At 36.3% G+C, this 22,861-nt stretch overlaps 1 protein-coding gene across 1 annotated transcript in view; it reads right to left on the reverse strand.

Moving 5' to 3' along the window:
- The window catches only part of LOC115438022 (vasoactive intestinal polypeptide receptor-like), a 48,942-nt gene extending 39,902 nt beyond the window's left edge, over window positions 1–9,040 (reverse strand). The window contains exons 1-2 of the mRNA XM_030161460.1: window positions 8,882–9,040; window positions 2,316–2,409 (exon numbers count right to left, since the gene is read on the reverse strand). Of these exons, the coding sequence (XP_030017320.1) occupies window positions 2,316–2,409; window positions 8,882–8,938 (151 nt within the window). The 5' untranslated portion in view covers window positions 8,939–9,040. The remainder of the gene's footprint in view (window positions 1–2,315; window positions 2,410–8,881) is intronic.
- Window positions 9,041–22,861: the final 13,821 nt, after the last annotated feature.

Here is a 22,861-nt window from a genome sequence, read left to right on the forward strand (position 1 = left end):
CCACAGGGAAATGTTTTAAAATGCATAATTCCATTTAAAAAAGCAAAATATCCCTCCTTTAAATGATTTACCACCATTTACTATAATAATATCTAATGTATTTTGCATTTTTTCAGTGAAAATCAAGAATTTTCCTATAGCTGACTCATTGACCATGTTGATGCTCAGAGTAAAGTTGAGGGTTATCAAATTAAAACAGAAAACTGAATAAAAAGTGACTTTTTCAACAAAATATAACATTAACTGAACATAAAAACAACTGTCTCCATCCACTGTCATTTGTCAAACTACATGGGCTTTACTGGTGAATCTGTGAACCTATTTACATGACCATAAAAATCTGTTAACTAGGAGTAATCACATAATTGTAATAATCAGATCTTATGCCTTTACATGTACTTCAGAAATGTGATATGTCACTTATGTTTTCTACAATTTAATTGTTTTTACACATGCACGGATGTAAAAGAATGAAATAAATCAGATTAGCAGGTATACACACACAAAGACAAAGGAGTATTGGAGAGAAATCCAGGTGTTAATCTGATTTGTCATTATCAGATTCTTGCTGTTTTCTAATAAAGCATATCAGATTATCCTGTTTACAAGGCCACTTGAATAATGTGATAAGTCCAGAAATCAGATAATGATTGGAGTGTTAGTGTGCATGTAAACAGGCTCAATGTTGTAGAAGATGATGGTGTCTTCATGTTCACTACGGAGCCTCTGAACGTCCAAATGGGTCATATCTGATGACTGTGAAAAGACGACAAACTGTATTTTACACCAATTATTTACATGTATTGATAGGATTAGTGGATCAACAGGTATTAAATGTTTTACAACAGTAGGTGATTTTGTCCGATGGATGTTGGGGCCTTTATGGGTTAAAATGAGTCAAACTTGATCATTTTAGCCGTTTTTCTTCAGATTGAACCAAAGCACAAGTGATAAAGGGCTGGAATTAGGCGCACGAGTGTTCAATCATGCATGGTGTAATCCAAGGCCAGAGGGGAGATTTGACTGGCTCTTGTTGACTTTAGTCCTTGTTGTGTCACTTCAGTCCTGGATCAGGTGTTGATCTCCTAAACCAGTGGTCCTCAGCTGGTCTGGCTTCAGGACCCACTATCACCCCTCAATGACAAGCCATGACCCAAATTTATAAACTTTAAACTTCTCAAATTTAATGAAAAGATGGTGTGTTTTGAACCTTAGATAATACAGAACATCACAGTATGCCAACACAGTTTAATGATAAACCAAAGTGACCAGCAGGTGGTGATGTGAAAAATAGAAATATTCCCTTTAATAGTAAATTAGGTACATTTTAACCAAAACCAGAAAGTGCACTCTAGGGTTTTTGTCCTTGATGTAGGTAAAATCATAACTGATGTGGTCAGCGTCATACCTGAGTTTTGGCATGATTTGAATAGAATCTTTTTATGCTGTGAAACGTCTGGTGATAATTACCCCCACACACATACATACCAAGGGGTATTGTTTTTGGTTTGGTTTGTTTGTTGATTTGTTTCTTTCTTTCAATGTTAACACTCTAGCAGCAAAACTGTTGGTTGAATTCATACCAAACTGGGTTTATTGACTGCCAATGACCCAGAATAGATGTGATTACATTTTGGGAAAAGTAGATCAAAGTTCACATTTTTTATGAATTTTTTAAATTTTTTATTTTTCCCCATTTACTTATAATGGGTGAAATTTCAAATGTCTGTAGCAGCAAAACTGTTGGTTGAATTCATACCAAACTGGGTTTATAGACTGCCAGTGACCCAGAATAAATGTCATAACATTTTAGGAAAAGAGTGTCAAAGTTAAAATTTTTTATGAATTTTTAAAAATCCTTTTTTTCTTCCATTTACTTATAATGTGTGACATTTCAAATGTCTATAAAATGTCAATTATGTTTTAATTTACTTCAGACTTGGCACATTTAGAGAGGCAATTAATACGCTAACATCACCATACATATAGACATGATAACATCGGCTGGATCAATGCCAAAATAAGCTACAATACGTGCGAGGGGCGGGGTTTGTTGTGCCTGGCACCACTTGTTAGCATTACAGTGGATTACTGCCAACTAATGATGGGGAGTGTGAATGAACGGCACTCAAAAAAAATAAAGCATGTGATTTGTTTCTTAACATTATTATTTGCCCAGGCAAAGGCTTGCAACCCACTGAAAATGGATATGCGACCCACTTTTGGGTCCCGACCCACCAGTTGAGAATCACTGTCCTAAACTATCACAACACAGAACTAGTCCAGAATCCACAGAGGGGGCTGTTGTCGCATACCTGTTGTTTTGTCGTCGACCTGGGCCTCACACAAGTCCCGCTCCCGGTCTATTTCCTTTTTGATGTCGCACATCTGATGCTGCGTTGAGAACACCTGCGAAGAGAACGTTTGACACTCATTTTCCTCTCACTTTCTCAAATGCACTGACATTTTCAAGACTGTGAGTCAAAGATCATTTATCTGGAGTCAGATACTCTGCTGCATGCGCTCTGTCTCTCCATGGGAAAGCTTCATATAACAAGGCAAACACATCTATAATCTCTTCTGGGGTTTTGAGATGAGCCTGACCCAAGCAGCCATTAATCACCTCACACAACACCCACGACAGATGCAATATCCATCTCATATCCCCTATTTCAACAGATTTTTGTGGGTGTGTTGAAGATTAATATCACATTACTTCTTCTTATGTTATCTATATTAGTATATGTTACTCTTTTTTGCACTTTTTCCCATTTTTTCACCTCACTTCTGAAACTGACACCACATTGCAATGAATAAATCAATAACAGCTGATTTTTTTGCAGTATTTTTCTTCGTCAGGCCAGGGCAATAATGAATGCGTTACATGTATCTCACTATAAATGATTAAAATCTGCCACCATCCCCATACTTATTAATTTAGATTTAAAATACATATCATTTTATTGATAGCATCATTTAATACTATATTGTACATATACTTTGTAGTTACACAGTTTGGACTGGTAAAGTGGCAAAAAAAATGTCAGAATTATGATGAATATCTTCTCTTTTTTTTTTCAACTTCTCCATCAAAACTGGAGGAACATATTGACCATAGATATAATGCATGAAGCATACAGGTTACTTAGAATTTTTATTGAGTGTGAAAGTCTCCAAATGAGCAATTATTCAATATATTGACCCTGTAATCTCTAGCTTTATTTTTGCTTCTTGATATTCATTAGTATATAATTGGTTTCTATTTTGGACAGTTGGGAGTTGTTCCGATCGACATTTATCCGTTACAGCCTCTTACAATCAACTCTACGTCACAGACATTGCATCCATTTGTAACTTAATTAGAAAAACATCACTTTAATTATAAGTGTAATATCACCGTAATCCCCCCTGCCATCAGACTCTGCACCACCTTAGTCTGATGACTCAGACTCATGGTCTCTTTTTTTATTAATCTGTTTTTTGGTTTGTTTGTTTGTTTGTTTGTTTTCTTGGGCTCATGAAAAAAGTTAATCTGTATCTGAATTTGTATGATTAAATAATTAAGTAAATAAGTTCCAAAACATTCATTGTCAGAATAAATAACTGTTTGCAGACAACAAATTGAAAATAAATTTGCCAACTTGATTTTGAATTTCAGATGGTTTTTTTTTTTTTTTTTTCCCAGACAGTGTTCACAAATGTTTCTTAGGTTTAAAGAATAATGCCAGAGCTCAGGTCATCATCCTCCCACCTGCTACTTGGAAGTCTTCACCTCTGCATGAAAAAACAACCCCCAAGCTACATCTACTTTACATAATTATGTGCCGCTTTACTCATTTTAATACCACAACTCTGTACCCAATATGCAAACTTTCCACCAACACTAATTTAAGAAACACACTGTCACTTGTTCCTTTGTTTAGCACCAAAACCATCCACCAGACATTTCTCTAGTGCAGGGGTGTCCAACCCTGATCCTGGAGAGCCACTATTCTGCATGTTTTAGATGCGTCCCTCTTCCAACACACCTGATTCAAATGAACATCAAGCTCTGCAGAAGCCTGATAACGACCGTCAGGTGTGCTGGAAGAGGCAAACATCTAAAACAGGGGTGTCCAATGCTGGTCCTCAAGAGCTACTATCCTGCATGTTTTAGATGTATCCCTCTTCCAACACACCTGATTCAAATGATAAGACTAACATCAAGCTCTGCAGAAGCCTGATAATGACAGTCAGGTGGACTGGAAGAGGGAAACATCTAAAACATGCAGGATAGTGGCTCTCCAGGACCAGGCTTGGACACCCCTGCTCTAGTGTAACTAAGACTACATTCAGACTGCAGGCAAATGTGGCCCAAATCTGATTTTTTTGCCCATATGTGACCTGTATCCGACCTGTTTGACAGTTTAAACAGCACCAATCCGATTTTTTTCAAATCTGACCCAGGCCACTTTCATATGTGGTCCTAAATCCGATATGTATCTATTATTTTGCAGTGAACTTCAGTCTGAGCGGGCAGGTCACATTTATCCGACATTTACATATTTGAAATGCGACAAACGTCATAATTCTGCATCCCAGGAGGAGGAGTGGCAGGAAAAACATACTTACTTCCATAAACACAGTGCGTGCCAGCATAGTCACGTATTACATCAGGACCTCTTTTGCACATGCGGGTCACTTCAGGGTCGCATTCAGTTCATACTCAAAACTGATAGAAGTCGCATTTACTGTGTGATATGAACGAGCACAGAAAAAACATCGGATTTCAGCAAAAAATCTGAATTGTGCATTAAGACCAGCTGTCTGAACGTAGCCTAATAGTGCCCATATAGAGGTGTATTAAATGAGGTAAAAAAAAACAACTAAAAAACCCCATCAATATCTACTTTTCATTTTGTAATAATTTCCACAGATTTGTCTGTTCATTTGCTTTTGTAATAAATTTCTTAAACTGTAAAGCGCCTTTTGGACACACACTCAAAACAGATAAAAGTGGCATTTGATGTGTAATATGAATGAGCAAACAAAAAAAATCTGATTGCACCAAAAAATCCAAACTGTGCATTTAGACCTGTTGTCTGATCATAGCCTAAGAGTAAGATAGAGTCTAAAACAGGGGTGGGCAATCAAAGTCCTCGAGGGCCGGTATCCTGCATGTTTTAGACGTTTCCCTCTTCCAACACACCTGATTCACATGATAAGCCTATCATCAAGCTCTGCAGAAACCTGATAATTACCTTCAGGTGTGCTGGAAGAGGGAAACATCTAAAACATGCAGGATACCAGCCCTCGAGGACCAGGATTGCAGACCCCTGATCTAAAATGTGCAAAGAATAAACCAAACCAATGCAACCTGCAGTCTCTAATGACAAAGTCCTGCCTGCAGACAAAATCCAAAAACTAACACATCCAATAAGAGATTATGTTTCATTCCAGCAAAATTGAGCAACCTTTCTTGCTCAATAAAAAAATCAACATGCAACCCTTTTGCTTCTTGCTTAATATGAATTAATATGTTCCTCCAGTTGTATGTGGCACCGATTTTTAGTAAAAAAAGACTATTACTAAATCATGTTTTGTCTTCAGTTCTTGGCCTAAAACAATCGATTAAAATCACAAAACAAATGATACCTTGAAAAAAATCAAGACTTCATCTAACACCTCAGATGCAGATCAACAAAGGCACTGAGTGTCTTTGCAGCACAACCATATTACTAAAGGTAACCTGGATTTGCGGTTTAGTTGCATGTGCATGTAATTTCTGAACCAGCTCAACTTAATATCGGGCAGCTGTGGCTAAGGAGGTAGCATTTCATCCAATAACCGAAGGGTTGGCGGTTCAAATCCTGCTCTGTCCTAGTTGTGTGACTCATGGGCAAGACACTTCACCCACCTTGCCTCAAGTGTTAACCACACTGGTGTATGAATGTGTGTGAATGTTTGGTGGTGGTTGGAAAGGGTGTAGTTTAGAACCACCAGAGAATGGATCAATAATGTAAAGCACTTTGGGTACTTTGAAAAGTGCTCTAGAAATCTAATCCATTATTATTACTAATAAAAAGTTGCATTTTTACCTTATTTCTTTATATTTTATGTCACTTCTTATTGCCTTTTTTCCCATCAGTTTGTATGTCAACGCCCCTTTTGCTTTAAAAAGTCTAAAAAATGTAAAACTGTAAATAAACATACCATTAACATGGGAGTCGTAGTGCGATAGTATGAGTTTCTGTATAATTCCCACCCCTTCAGCTACTGGACTCTGAGGATTTACCAGCAGAGATACCACAGACTCTCTACATGACCAGGAAGATTTACAGCTGTTACTTAGGTGGATGAGCCTTCTCTCTGTGGGCATTAATCAAATGGGTAGTATGGCTCTATTGTTAGCCGCCAAATGAACCCATATGACACCAGCCTTTCCCCGTCATCAAGGTGACTCTCCCCCATTCGGGTTATGATTTATCTCACTCCTCCGGCAACACAGCACGCCCTGGCTTACTTCTCCCACAGTGCACTCCTGGACTCTGATTGGAGAATATGCTGTCAGTGATGGATCAGCACAGTAAACTTCCCACACTCCATCACTATGATACTCCATCATCACTTTTCCCTTCCCTGCACAACTACCCATCTTCCCATCCCTTAATTTCCACCACAGAGGCATTTAAATAGCTTAAAGTCTCTGGATGTGTACAATGTAAAAATAAATATCGGCCCGCTATTACAAGGGCTCTGACCTCCAGCTGAATTCCTGCATGAATCATACATGCCTTTCTACAGGAGACAGTCGCAGATAACGATGGAAACCAGAGGAGTTGGACAAAGGAGACTGTTGCCATGGGACAGCAACTCGCACCTTGAAGCTACTTGTAATTCACCTTAAATCCACTAATTTAGACTGAATGGAGGTCTGTGAGGATGTAAACTCTGACAGCAGCCATTTTAGTCATGTTACATGAGTTTTTTTTTGTTTGTTTTTTTTTACGTTAGTAGAGCCAATAGGGTCTTTTAGTGTTTTAGTCTGCATTGGTATTTATTGATTATTTATTGTTGATTATTTAAATGCATTTACTCATAGTTGCTTTCAATGATCTTGTATTTGTGCACTGATTTATTTATGTTTGTCACATTGCACTTTAGATGTGGGCTGATGTCTGTGGTAAGCTGCAAACGAATTGCCCGTATGGGATAAATAAAGTTTTCTGAATCTGAATCTGAAATCAGGGGTGTCAAACATATGGCCTGTGAGCCAAAACCAGCCCAAGAAAGGCTCCGATCTGGTCCATGGGATGAATTTGTAAAGTGTAAAAATTACACTGAAGATAATAACAGTCAAAGGTGCCAAAATCATTTTAGTTCAGGGGCCACATAGAACCAATTCCATCTCAAGTGGGTCAGACCAGTAAAGAACCATCATAATAACAACTCCAAAGTTTACTGTTTGTTTTAGTATGGTCAAGTAAAATTACATGAAAATATTTGCATTTACAAAACGTCCTTTCACAAATAATGCAAATAAATGTAAAAATATGGAAATGTCTTAACACATAAAGACCCAGTACTACTTCTGTGGCAGTTCCCAAATGAATTTTCTCTGTATTTAACCTTTCTAAAGTGAATTATCACCATTTATTGTAATATTATCATCTTTATCTTGCTTTTGTCAGTGAAAATCAGGTATTTTCTTACATTTAAGTCAAAGGTATTCCTGATATAAATGGTTTAATCCCTGTTGATCCAGTAATACATGTAAATAATTGGCGTAAAATACTGTTCGTCATCATCTCCCATTTGGATGTTCGGAGGCTCCGTAGTTACCATGGGAACACCGTCATCTTCTACAACATTGATCCACCAGTTAAACCCATGGAGTTGGATCAATGACAGTGGATGGACCCACCAGGTTTATGTTCAGTTAATGATAGATTTTACTGAAAAAGTAACTATTTTTACAGTGTTCTCAGTTTTTGATAACAATAACCTTTGCATTTACTCTGAGCTTTCATTAACATTTACATGATCAGTGAATTAAACATAGGAAAATACATAATTTACACCAAAAAAACCCTCAAACTAATGAGGAAAATATTACAATAAATGGTGATAAATCACTTAAGAAAGGTTGAATATGAAGAAAAAATAATTTGGGAACTGACACAAATGTCACACTGGGTCTTTACGGGTTAATTTTCTTAAGAAATTTCAGGTTTTTCATGTTATTCACATTTTTCAAGAATCGTATGTAGATGTAAACATTTTCATAACGTAACTGTACTTTTTTCACTCCAAAACATAGAGAAAAGTTTGGAGTTGACATTATTTATAGGCTATTATGTTACTATTTTACCGGTCTGGCCCACTTTAGATCATATTGAGCTGCATGTGGCCCCAAAACCAAAATGAACAAGACACCCCTGATGTAAAAAGAGACAGAAAAACACAATCATCATCTGAGCACAGACTGTTTTGATGCATTTTAAGCTTTAGAGACTGAAAAAAGGAGAGTTCAAGTTACATACAGGGAGGATTAAATCAGTTAAATTTTGCAAAAAACAGGAAAACTAGAGGCTCAGCTTGAGATCTTATTTATTCGAAAACATCTTCAATTGCAACAAGGTAAAATTATCAAAAAAAAAAAAAAAAAAAAATCAAAGCTAAGAAGCAGGCATGGATACTCCTGACTGGACTGTCAACAAGTGTAAGCCAGTGTTGGATTTAGTGGAGAACTGCTGCACCCTGAGGTGAGTGCGCCAAGTTCATCCAAACAGCACCACAGGGGCAAATTACACTTACAGACATCTGAGCATCATCCAACACGTATCCTGCAGGTTTGAGTCACTAAACGTGTCCATTAATTGGAAAAGATGCGTTCACTTACCGGTTCAAGCAGCATGCAGGTCAGAAAAAGGAAAACGCTCTTGGAAACTTCCACCATGTCCTTTAAACTTGTTCCTTCCTTTTCAGCAAAATATGATTGTACCCAGGAGAAAATGATCCAAAAGAGGTGTAAATATAGAAACGCAGTGATCCGTCGCAGGTCGGTAGAAGCCCACGGTTCGTGACTCCGTGCGTCCTGCGCTCCGAGTGGAGTGTGGATCGCGCCTGTCTTGAAATCCACCTCCTTTCTTTTTTCCTCCTCCCACTCGTGCTTCACCTTCAACAATTCACTACAAGCCAATGAAATATTACCTGTGGACGTCAGAAGAGGAGGACGTGGACGTATTAACGGAGAGAAATGCCAAAGATACAGCAACTTTTAGGAGCTCTGAGCACTTTTACCAACAGTTTGCGTCGTTTTCTGTGGAGTTTGGCACAAAAATCTACAGGAATGCCACATACTATTATTATATATTCAACTATTCTTCTGTTTGTCTTAAAATGTTCATCAAATTACCAATAGAGAATAAGATTACATTACATTAGCCCATAAAGACACAGTACTTTTGTGATAGTTCCCAAATAAATTTCTCTCTAAAGTGATTTATCACAAGTTATTATAATATTATACTCTGTTTGGGTTTTTTTTCAGTGAAAATCATGTATTCTTTCTTATATTGAATTCACTGATCATGTAGATGTTCATAAAAGCTCAGATTAAAGTTGAGGGTTATGTTAAAAAACTAAGAAAACTGAAAAAAAGTGACTTTTCATGCAAAGATACTGATAACTGAACACAAAAAGGAGCATCTACAACCACTGTCATTGATCCAACTCCATGGGTTTTACTGGTGAATCAATGTTGTAGAAGATGACGGTGTTTCCACGGTAACTATGAACCCTCTGAACATCCAAATGGGTCATATCTGATGACTATGAAAAGCTGTAAAACTGCATTTTATGCCAATTATTTACATGTATTGATAGGATTAATGGATCAACAGTTATTAAACATTTCATAACAGTACATGATTTTGGTCGTTGGTGGATGTTTGGGTTTTTTTTGCTTTAGATTAGATTAGATTAGATTAGATTAGATTAGATTAGATTAGATTAGATTAGCCCATGAAGACCCAGTGCTACTTTTGTGGTAGTTCCCAGATAAATTTCTCTCTAGATTTCACCTTTTTTAAGTGATTTATCATCATTTATTATAATATTATACTCTGTATTTGGGGTTTTTTTCGGCGAAAATCACTTATATTCTTATATTTAATTCACTGATCATATAGATGTTCATAAAAGCTCAGATTAAAGTTGAGGGTTATTATATAAAAAACTGAAAAAACTGAAGAAAAAGTGAATTTCTCAGCAAATTATATCATTAATTGAACATAAACCCAGTGTCTCCATTCACTGTCATTGATCCAACTCCATGGGTTTTACTGGTGAATCAATGTTGTAGAAGATGACGGTGTTTCCACGGTAACTACGAACCCTCTGAACATCCAAATGGGTCATATATCTGATGACTATGAAAAACTGTAAAACTGCATTTTATGCCAATTATTTACGTGTATTGATAGGATTAATGGATCAGCAGTTATTAAACATTTCATATCAGTACCTGGTTTTGGTCGCTGGTGGATGTTTGGGTCTTTATGGATTAGATTAGATTAGATTAGATTAGATTAGATTAGATTAGATTAGATTAGATTGTCATTACATATGTACAAGTACAAGGAAACAAAATGCAGTTTAGCATCTAGGTACAATCAGTAGACAGTATGTACATAATATACAGGATAGATGATATAAATGTGGATTATTATATTCATATTAGTAAACATTGTAATATACTGTATTGAAGTGGTAGAGACATAATGTCCCAGATAATGGTCATATTATACAGGTGGATATACAGTGGCATAATATATAAAATCAACTATATGATCATAATAAGGATGTGTCTGTATTGATCACACTTAATTCACATCCCTGTTATCACTAATCTGACAGTATCTGATCATGTTTTGAAGCTGTGTCTTTCCCACCGACTCTCCCTCTGTTTTCATAAACCAGCTGTTTACATGTAACTCTATAATGTGTTTTGTGGAACTGGTCCCTTTACCACCTTCCTAAAACCAGGATGAAATGTCTGTCACATGTGCAGCACTAAACCTGTATATACCAGAAACCTGATCGCAGCCAGGATGTTGGCGTGAATGCCATGCTGAGTATTGTTTATACAAGCTCCGAGACCTCACAGATGGGTGACAAATAAGAGGAAAAGCATGATTAAATTAGTGAACAAAACATAAGGAATGCAGATGCTCCTTGAGGGAGGGGAGTCACTGAGTGGTTTGTTGAAAATGAGATTGGTCATGTTCTTCACAGACTGAACCGAACACCTAACAGGTTCAAGGGTAAGGGGTCTATGCAGAAAATGAAGCAACCATTAAAACTATATACACAATTCGAGAAAGCCGCACATAAACAACCTGAGCAACCACACATATTAACCCTTAACCCCTGATGTGTCTGTGGTGAGCGTTCTGAATGTGTGATTTATTTTAAATATTCATAAACATTCAACTGTTTGCTCAATAGGAAAAATTTCAGAGCATGCTGATAGATAGCCCTTGTTCTTTCCACAGACATCTGAGCATGCTCAGTGCACCCCCCGCACCTGTGTAATGGGGTGCAAAACATAGAGCAGTGAGTGAGACTGACCCACTACAAAAATAGACTGCGCTTTTGCACCATTTTCTTTGTGTTTTTTTCTGTTGTTTGCAGTGTTGTGGTGATTTTCTTTTCTTTCTTTTTTTTTTTTTTTTACCGTGTTTTTATCAAGTTTTGATCACATAACTGCTTTATGGAGTTCAACCAGGTGTCAAAAAGCAGCTGGACTGATTTTTATATATTTAAAAAAAAAAAAAAAAAAAAAAAAAAAAGAGCCCCAAAACCAAAAAGTACTTGGCCAAAATTCAAATGCTTGTCATTCAGTGCGGTCCAGTTCACAGTTCATGTTCAATATCCTAAATCTCTTATTGATGTACATTTTGACTGCATTACTTAGTAAAAACCTGTCAAACCTCAATTCCTCTCATTGTCTTTTTCTGTTTTCCACCCTGTTTTGACCCTAAAACCACAGTAAAACCAAAATCACTGAGGAAAAGGAACACAAGCACATACAACAGGGTCCATCAAGCAAAGTGAACACCAACATGAAAAAATGCATTTGCACTCAACATTTATGAAGTGGGCCTCATTTTTTGGCTAAAGATCTCTCTTTTATGGAACTGTTATCCTTTTTAAAATTACCACTTGTAGAAAAAAAGTCACAACCAGTTTTATTGATTTACTTTTACACCATAGCCTCAACATAAAAAATAAAGCTCAAATTTTCCTAAAAATTACATCCAAAAATTTTAAAATTTATTCAATCTGTCACATTTAAAAAGACTATCTGTGAACTGCTATCAAGAAATTATACTTTATTTGTAATTTACCTATATCAGTATGGACCACCACATGTTATAAATAACACTGTGTTAGTATTAAATACATTTAAAAAAGCATTGTGATTCTATCTGGCTTGTTGTTTTAAAAAATAAGTCAACATTTTGGGTGATGCATACAATGGTATAGAGTCATCCACGTGTTACTATGGCAACCTGTCCATGTGTTAACACATTCTCATGTCAATAAAAAAGAGACTTTTCAGTGTTTTACTCCAAAATGTATTTTCAGCATAGTTTAACATAATTTCTGAAAGGTTTTGTCCAACTTGATATCAATTCTGTCGAGACCACGTTTGTTTGTTTTTTTGTTTTGGTTTGGGTTTTTTTTGTTTGTTTTGTTTGTTTTTTCAAATTTTTATCCAGAAAAGACTCATAAGATACTACACAGCACATCAATGGTACAAAGAACATTTTTCTCTTTTTTTTGCAAAGAAAAAAGGGTATCAATCATGCTCACTGAAAGAAAGAAACAGAAAGAGAAAAAAAGTAATATAAATAAAGTAAAAAGTAAGTAAAAAAAAAAAAAAAAAAAGGATAATAATAATGATATTAACAAGCTAGTACACATAGCCAATCACACCTCTAGGAAATAAGACAAGGAAAACTATGCACCAATACACATATGTATTCACACAAAATAGTATTCATAATCACAGTACAAAGGAAAAAAAAAAAAGGAGCCTGAGAACCACATATTTTGAATGTTTGCGTAAAGCTTAAAAAATTGATGTCTGTTTCAAATCCGAGCAGTAATTTGACATTTTTCACCTAAAAATGTTAACTCCCCACATTTTGTTGTACATAATGTTAAAGTGCTTATAAATACCTACTCAAATATGTATAATACATGCATATAAGTTACTCTGCTTACATGACAGAGACTGTTGAACACCAAATGTGTCCACGTGTTACCACTTGATCGGACCCAGCAGCTTTTATGACACTGAAACAGACGCAAATTCACAGCAGCATGTTTACTTGGAATAATGTAACTCATATAGATGTTGTTATATACTGTGTAGTTTATGTACTGTAATTATGCTTGATTTTCCTCCTCCTCTGAATGGCTTCATCGATTCCAAATCTGGTACAAACAGATCCTATGGAGGTGCAGCCACAGGGGGGTCTGCACAATCCCACACAGAACTGCATTTAGTCAGGCTGTCGGAAAATCGCTTCAATAGAGCTCAACACTAAAATCAATTATAGCCCTCATCCCTTTCAATGCACTGTGATTCCAATGTAACATTTTTCTACTGTAATGACACTGTGAGTGTGTGGCACATTCAGCCTTTCACAGATAAAAACACATTCACACATCAGTGAAAAAAAAAAAAAACACCGGGAAAGGACTTAGGGGGAAACAGAAGAGGGTTTGTCTGTTGGAGTCTGATCAGAGGTTTTCTGATCAACTCATAAGGTGTTTTGGCTGGATTATATAATGAACACTTTTACACATGGAAGAGGTTCACTTGTTTTTTTGATCCATCCATCCATCCATCCATCTGCAATCTAGAAACCTATGAACCACAGTGGAATGGTGCAATAAATGCAGCTGCAGTGGTGGAAAAAAGTTTTTGGACACCCCATGCATTTGTGATATGTTGCATTAATATTTTACTAAAACCCACTTTTGTTAGTCTTTGGTACATTTATTTGTGTATTTGGGGACCCTAATAATTAAAAAAAATATTGAATTTGAACCCTCCAGGTGCTGCAAAGCTATCTTTATATTCATTTTGGCAAAAATCAACTGGATTTCTACAACTCGTTTCAATTCCTGCTTAATTTGTTACATTTTATAACTGGTTACGTCATGACATTAGCACATATAAGGTCAAGACTTCCAACGAAGATTTCTCAGAGTAATTGTTTGTCAGCTGTTGTAGTAAAAACTGAAAATATGTCCAAACTTTGAGCCGAAATACCTAAAATGTTCAGTTGTTGGTTCAACAGGACAGAGCAGCACGGTCAACATCCTGGAGGGGGTGGGGCGTGAAGTGGCTAATACGCATTTAAAAGGCCAGTGCTCAAAACCACCTTTCTGGTGTCATTACTCAGAAATAGGGTTGAAGATGGACCTGTGGAGTTGAATTAATGAAGAATTCAGACTGAATCATAGCATTTACAGTTTATGTAGACCACAGGGAAATGTTTTAAAATGCATGATTCCATTTAAATAAGCTAAATATCACTCGTTTAAGTAACTGAAGTCTGTGCATTGTTGTTCCATTTTCCACATGCTCCCTTCTGCACATGCTGTATTCCATCAAGGTCAAAACTGGGTGTTTCAGCAAGATAATGAATCACATCCAGGACATGACATGTTAAAAACTGCCAACAAGAACTGTACATTTTAGAGTGGCCTTTTACAATGGCCAGCCTAAGACACACCTGTGCAATAACCATGTTGTCTAATCAGTCTCTTGATATTTCACACCTGTGCACATTAACACAGATTTAGACAGATTTGTGAGCAATATTTGAGGGAAATAGGCCTTTTGTGTACATAGAAAAAGTCTTAGATCTTTGAGTTCAGCTCATAAAAAATGGAAGACAAAACAAAAGTGTTGTGTTTATATTTTTGTTTGGTGTAACAATCATTTACATTTTCCTGTCTGGTGCAGCCACACCTTTTGAAACACAAAAAAACAGATTTTACCGCAAATCTTTCATGATAATATTTAAGATTGTGTAAAACAATTGCCCCCATCTGATCAAAAGGAGAAAACACAAGTCATAAATCCACTGAATAAAATAGAATAGAATGCCTTTATTGTCATTATACATATGTACAACGAAATTAAAAGATTTCAGATTTTGTTGTTGTTGTTCGATCATATTGTAGAATTAAAAAGAGCAGCCTTGAGCTACTTCTGCTCAGTTTATCTGTATTGTATATGCTTTAATATGCTTTTAGTACAATATAGGTTCCTTTTAACGGTCTATACTGGACATGCAGACACCTGTCAGCATCAAGCAAATGGAGTATCGGAGAACCTTTGGTAACACGGTATATATTTACATGTATTTGAATGTCAATGAAGGCCTCCTTTTACATGAAGAGATAAAAGAATCTGAAAATTGAAAAAGGCACCGTGTTAGACAGCAGCATCTAAAGAGAAGTATCTCAAAATCAGCAACTCTGTAATATTGTCATGATGTTGTGATGAAATCTCAAGTGCAGGTACGTTCCAATTTGGATCCAAGATATGGAACAAGTGACAACACTGATCTCAGATAAAACTGCACTCTGTGGACTGTAAAGAATGCTAAAGCTCATGAAACTTAGAAAAAAAAATACTGAAAAGACAAAGAAATGTTGCATATGCCCTACAGGCTGACATGCAGTGTTTGTGTCTAGTCAGGTGGTTGTCAAGTGATCACACATACATGCAGAGTGAAGAGATGAAGATTCATTTATTTACTTAGAACAATACACAGAACAGCTTTGTCCTCTCTGTCACATAATTCTCTATACCATTGTAAGGCCAAGGCATAGCAAACAAGCCATTGTAAGGCACCAAAATAACCGAGAACTGTTGTGAATATGTCTCCACTTATCACTTTTCACTGGTGATTCATCACTATTTATTATTTTATCATCTGCAATTTTCTGTGAATTGCAAGTATTTTCCTATATTTAATCCACTAATCATGTAGATGTTCATAAAACCTCAGAGTAATTCAAATGTTATTATACCAAAATGGAGAAAACTGAAGAAAATGTTACTTTTTCCTAAAAATTATATCAACCACATGTCTACAACCCATTTGTCAAACTATATTTGGGTTTTACTGGTGAAATTAATGTTGTAGAAGATGACAGTGCTTCCATGTTCACTATGGAACCTCTAAACGTCCAAATGGGTCATATCTGATGTTGCTGGACAGTGGAGAAACTGCATTTTAGCTGAATTGTTTTAATGTATTGATAGATTTAGTGGCTCAGAAGTTATTAATACTTTCAGTCAGTAGATGCTTTTGGTCAGAGGCAACTGTTTAGATCTTTGAGGGTTCATGCAAAATAGTATCAGAACTGAATACAAGACCTTCTCCAAATGCTTGTGGTTTAATAATAACACAACTGTTACGTTTCCTGTACATTAAGTGAAGGTTTGGGGTAAAAGTATTAGCCTGGCCAGCCATCCAGTTTTCTCAGTGTATTCAGTACTGAGTAAACAGTCTGGAATCGGGCTAGTCGCTGTGAAATATGCCCGATCCATTCTATACTGACCAATCACAAGTCTGGGGGGGCAGGTGTTTCGCAATGTGGCATACGCACCATTTCTTTTTGTCCTGAGTCAAACTCAATTCCAAGTCCACAAATCTATTTAAAACTGTTGTTTACTTGATTCAAAAATAAGGGTTGAATTACAGATGACACCCTGTATTCTTAAATTTCACAGACAAAAGAGTCATGTCCATCTTATCTGTGATTGGTTTACTCAACGCCTGTTAGTCCTGTCCTCATATTTGGATTCAAGCCCCACGATTCCAGACAAATTTTTCATTGAGACAGACGAATGGCTGGCCAGGCTATAGAAGTAAAGGAAACTAACAAAACAAGAAACAAATATGGGCCAAAAATGGTTCTAAAAGCTGGTTTGGGTAGAAATCATCACCACACTAAATTTATCAAAACAATAGACAAAAAAAAAAAAAAAAAACTCAAAAAGTGGAAATCAAATTGGCAGGGACAAAACAAATCAGAATGCAGTGGTGATTTCTTTTAACCCTTTATAGGACACTCATAGAAATGCTCTGAAACTCAAAATTTCAACCTTAGTGTGTTATTGGAGGACATAACAAGGCTTTTGTGAAAATTCTCAAAAAATTTTACTGTAGGAAATCAAGTTAAATGAAGTTACCATATTTGGTTCCTTGGCCGTAAGTGGCCAAAAAAAGTAAAATCCAAGAAGTAAACATTAAAAATATGTGACAAACACAGGTAAAGTGAACGGAACATGTATTTCAGAACATTAGAACATCCACATGATCCCTTTGAACATCATTCCTTATATTAGTACCAGTGGCGATTTCTCAGACTGCAAGGGAAGCCCAGCTTCCCCTAAAATTATGAAAATTAAATGGTTAAATATGTACAGTTGTGTTGACATTTCATGGACTACAAATGTGTTAGAACATGTTCATCTCAAAGATGAGTTCGTTCAGAATCACCTTTATCACAAACCAATGGACTCGATGTTGTTCACTTCTCATACATTCCCTTCGCGCCGTTTTCTCATTCGATCTCTGCTCAGTGCATTTGTCTGTAGACGCCGGGCGTCTATGGGCTTCAATGGGACTGAGTGGAACAGTTTTTTCAATGCCTCAAAACTGGATGGTAACTGGATAAATGCCACGATGTTGTCCCGCCTCCGGACGCCGGGCGTCTCTGGGGTTGAATGGAGCTGTGGGCGGAGCTCAGCTGGGCTGGACACCAGAATCCCATGTGCTGATTGGAGGATCAGTCGAAAGGCTGAATCCCGTTTGATTGACAGCTATTTTGAGATCTACTCCTTCACTGACACAGTTCAGTTTAATACTGCCGCGCATTCTGCTGTGTGAATTCGAGAGAGAAACCACTACGAAATTACTAGTTCCTTTCTTGCACTGTAAATAAAACACACTTATTGGACTTCCTTGTTTCAATTTAACATATATCAGCGTTTTTTTTCAGTTACATAATTTAATCATTTCTTGTCGAGTTTACATTTTTAGATAGTTAAATCGATCAAACTGTCGGCAAGGTCGGAGTGAAAGGAGCTTCTCTTGTTTAGAAAGGCTGAAGTCTTACACTCGCAACACACTGGGCCAAGGCAATCTGAGCAGCCTAGCTCTGCTGGACATTGAGAGGACACTGGTCCAGTCCCTGGAAAAGACGCCTACTTGGTACAATAAGGTCACTGACCATTTTCTTAAAAAGGAACGGAGGGTCAATGTATGTTTAAATAACTTGACAATTTTTTTTTTTTTAAATTTAAGCCGACAATGAGCTTCCCCTGTCTGAAAGACAGCAGCTGCCACTGATTAGTACCATTACTTCATGGTACCTAACAAAGCAGGTACACTCACTGTTCATGCAGAGGTGGACCTTACAGACCCCATAGACCACATTGGACCTGAGATTGTTACTCACTGTCCTCACTGGAACTGTTGCTGCCACTATCTTGTAATGTATATGGAAATGACCAAAAATAGTCATTTTCCTGATTAAAGGTTAAGGACAATACAGGTAGATCAAAACAGAAGTACTGACTCCTCAGGGGTCACATCCAGACTGAACAGTGAGTGTTAGCCTCCTTCCACCCACACCCACTCAGGGATTACCCTCAGCTGTGGTGGACCCACAGGTGCATCCACTCACACCTAATCAACAGAACCTGAAGGTAGGATCTGCTGGAACACAGAACACTGCAAAGTTCTATGAAAAAAAAAAAAATTAGCTCCTAACCCTTCAACAAAAATAGTTAACCCTTTATCGGGCAAGTGACTGTTTTTATTCAGACAGGCCTACTCAATTCCATATTTGCACTTTTATCTGCTGCCATTTTATGTACCTACACTACAAACAAAAAGTTAAGGATAGTTTGAATTTTTAGGCTATTTTTTTCAGTTAAGATTCTTGCACAGCGCTTTTTACTTTTTTGTGTGTGAATTGAAACACATTTTTTAAATGACCAGAAATAGTGTTATTTACAAATGGCAAAAATGACAAAAAAAAATATCCTTAACTTTTTGTTTGTAGTGTATGTATTTTATTTATGTATGTGTGTAATTTTAAAGTGTTTTATTTTATTTTAACAACTTTGTACGGTGACCTTGAGTGTCCTGAAAGGCACCTATAAATTAAATGTATTATTATTATTGTCATCATTATAATTACTTCTTGGATTTATTTATTTATTTGCCACATACAGGCAAGGAACCAAATATAATAACTTCATTCATCTTGATTTTCTACATGACAATAGAAAATTTTGAAAAAATTCACAAAAGTAATAAAGTCCTGTTATGTCCTCCAATAACAATATGGTTGGAATTTTAAATTTTAGAGTATTTCTACAAGTGCCCTGTAAAGAGTTAAAGTGCTGTAATGCTTTAAAATCAATGCTGTACCAAATAATATCACGTTTTTTAATTGAAGCGCCTCTATATTCCATAACCTCCACCCCAACCATGCACCCAAATCCCTTGGAAACCCCATAAAATCCCCTACAACAACTCCTCCAGTGGCACCATGTGCTTCACCACATGTTTTACTGGTCTGGATTTATTACCAGCGGGTGAAAGCTTTGATGAAGGCCAGGATAATCTTCGTTTGGGCTTTTGATGAATCTCGTGGAGTTATGTAGAGAGCGCGTTGCCTTTCTCAGGTTCTATATATGTCTGAGCTTGGGGTTTTTTGACCATATTTTCAGACATGTTTAATCTTTATGCACATTTAGTGAATAGATCCTCCTCTATAAAACTTTCCAACATCACAGGTGATTGGAGTGTAATCACATAAAGTGTCTGTTTGGCAGTGTCCCTCAAAATGAAAGACATTTCCCTTAAAACTATATTTTTTTCTTTTTTGGCAATCCCTTTCACCATGCCCGCGTCATCATCTGCCAGGAACTGTGAAAACATTTCACTCAGCAGCTCCAGCCCTATTTCATATGTGGAACGTCACAATAAAACAAACCCCATTCAGAGAAAACTGATTTCCACCAAGGCCACTCTACAGTCTACTCCTCTTATTCCACATTATTGAACCATAAATTATAAGATATATTTTCTATCCTTTTATTAGTTACCGCCAGGGGTCAGTTTAACCAAGTGTTTCCATGGTAACAACAACCCTAGCTGCTGCCAGTTGGTGGTTAGTTTGTTTATTTTAATCCAACTGTTATTCTAACTTCAATCCCATCCATCTTCTCACAGATTTTCTCCTAAATGTTACTGTCCTGTCAAAACTCAACAGTAATATTATTTTTTCCCATAATCCTGCTGAAAGTCAGACAAGGTTGTAATCATCTCAAGGAACGTCACATCATGAGGTCAAGATCTTTTAATGATAGAGAAGAACAGAGCAAATCCCCTTGAATAAGCACTTGGCAAGAGTACAAATGAAAAACTGCTTTAACGTGAGGAAATTTGACAGAACTGGGTTCAGGGTTGTCGGCTTTTTGTTTCAAACTAATCAGGTGTCGAGAGAGATATTATTCATACAGCAGGGAAAATTCAGGTAGTAGCTCACAACCACTCAAGGTTAGTTACAATACATGACAATATTAACCCATAAAAACCCAGTGCTAGCTTTGTGGGACTTGTAAAATTGATTTAGATTAGATGATTTAGACTAGATTTAACCTTACTTAAATGATTATTGACATTTATTATAATATTATCCTCTGTATTTTGCAGCGAAAATCATGTATTTTCCTGTATTTAACTTCCAGATCATGTAGACGTTCATAAAAGCTCAGATTAAAGTTGAGGGTAATTATGTTAAAAAAAAAAAAAGAAAGAAAAAAAAAAGTGACTTTTTAAGAGAAGATTTTATTAACCGAAGACCAAAATAAGCATCTACAACCACTGTCATATATCCAATTCCATGGGTTTTACGGGTGAATCAATGCTGTAAGAAGATGACGGTGTTTCCATGTTCATTACAGAACCTCTGAACGTCCAAATGGGTCATATCTAATGACCATGAGACTTGAGTCATGGCACTAACATATTTTTTATTGTGTCTATACTATTAATATTGATGCATAATGATACAATTAATTGATTAAACTTGATGAATATATTGCACGGTTATTTATTTCAAATGTATACAATGATCATGTTAATATGGTATATTGATCACTTTTGTATATGATGTATTATTTATTGAATGAATGGTCTTATTGCCTGAATTCTACTAAGTATGATAAACAGCTAGTATATTTATGTAATTATGTGCACACTAAGATTCAGACTATTGACTTCTTTAGTAATTGGATTTTGGGGAAATGAAAGTGGGCATGACCAGAGATTTTCAAAATTTGGTGATGATCGATGACAGTTTTTGGACCTAGCTACATTAAGCTATGTGGTGATGAGTAATTATGGACTGTTTTGTTTTATGAAGGTGCGTAGCCGTTTGGTTTGAGAAAATTAAAGTGGCACACTCTATTTTTCCAAGGCACACCCAATGTCATTTTTCTGGCTATGCCGCTGACACAAACACCTGTCCACATCCACATGATCCCTTTGAACATCATTCCTTACATTAGTACCATTACTTCATGGTACCTAACAAAGCAGGTACACTCACTGTTCATGCCGAGGTGGACCTTGCAGACCCTGTAGACCACATTGGACCTGAGATTGTTGACTCACTGTCTTGTAATGTGTGGGGAAATTACCAAAAGTAGTCACTTGCCTGTTAAAGGGTTAACTATGTGAATGAGTGAAAAACTGCAACAAACAAGGCACCAATCAGAAGATACAAAGCCCTCACCAACTATTATCACATCATTTATTCTCAAACTTGCTGTGAATGTGTTGTATGTCTTTCCTCTAACTCGCCTTCTACCATCGTCCAAATCCAACCTCAATGATGGTAATTATGAAGATGCAAAACTCATCAAAATGAAATGATATCAGAGGGTGAAATTACCCTCCCAGCAGGGAAGGTCTGTTTGTTACGCTGCTGTTTTAATGTGAGAATAGAACATCCATAAATCCTGACAAAACAATGAGGAACATAATGATTTTTTTTTTCAACCTTTCCATTTCCAAAATGTCCTTTTCCCCCCGAAACAATGAATGTGGGCTTTGTTTTACGCTGTTAAAGTCATTATTTGTGTCATCATGTTGGTGTTAACAGCTTTTCAAATGTTCCACTGGTGAATCCATTTTATTTTTAGCAGGTTACCATATTGTTATCAAAATATTACTAAATAGTTCTCAGTTCTTGAAATGAATTAATGAGTTCAAGCAGATATTAGTCAGTTTTCATTGAGAATGTATTAGAAAATGAAGAAAACTTTTTTTTTTTTTTTTTTTTTTTACCAAAGTAAAATACATTTCTGCTTGTTTTATTGTGAAAATTAGAAGTTGGAGATCAGCAGTGGGTGTGTGGTAGTGGAAGTTATTTACCTATTTTTTGGCACATTAGCAGATTATTTTTTTTTTAGCTAACTTTTGTTCAATATTATTTACAATTGTACTCTTTTTTTGTTTTTGTTCAGCATGTTGATGATTTAGTTCATTTTGTTGTCAATCACATTCTTTTTTCAGAATTTTTTGTTAATTTTATTGTGTATTTTGATCAGTTTTTGTTTATTATTGTCAGTTTTGTTCGTTGTGTTGACTACTGAGCTCATTTTGTTAACAATCATGTTCTTTTGTATTTGTTTTTAATCATTTTGTTGGTTAGTTTGGTGAGTATTTGTTCTTTTTTGTTCATTGTACTGACC

Source organism: Sphaeramia orbicularis, chromosome 17 (genome assembly GCF_902148855.1).
Source record: "Sphaeramia orbicularis chromosome 17, fSphaOr1.1, whole genome shotgun sequence".
Lineage (NCBI taxonomy): Eukaryota > Metazoa > Chordata > Actinopteri > Kurtiformes > Apogonidae > Sphaeramia > Sphaeramia orbicularis.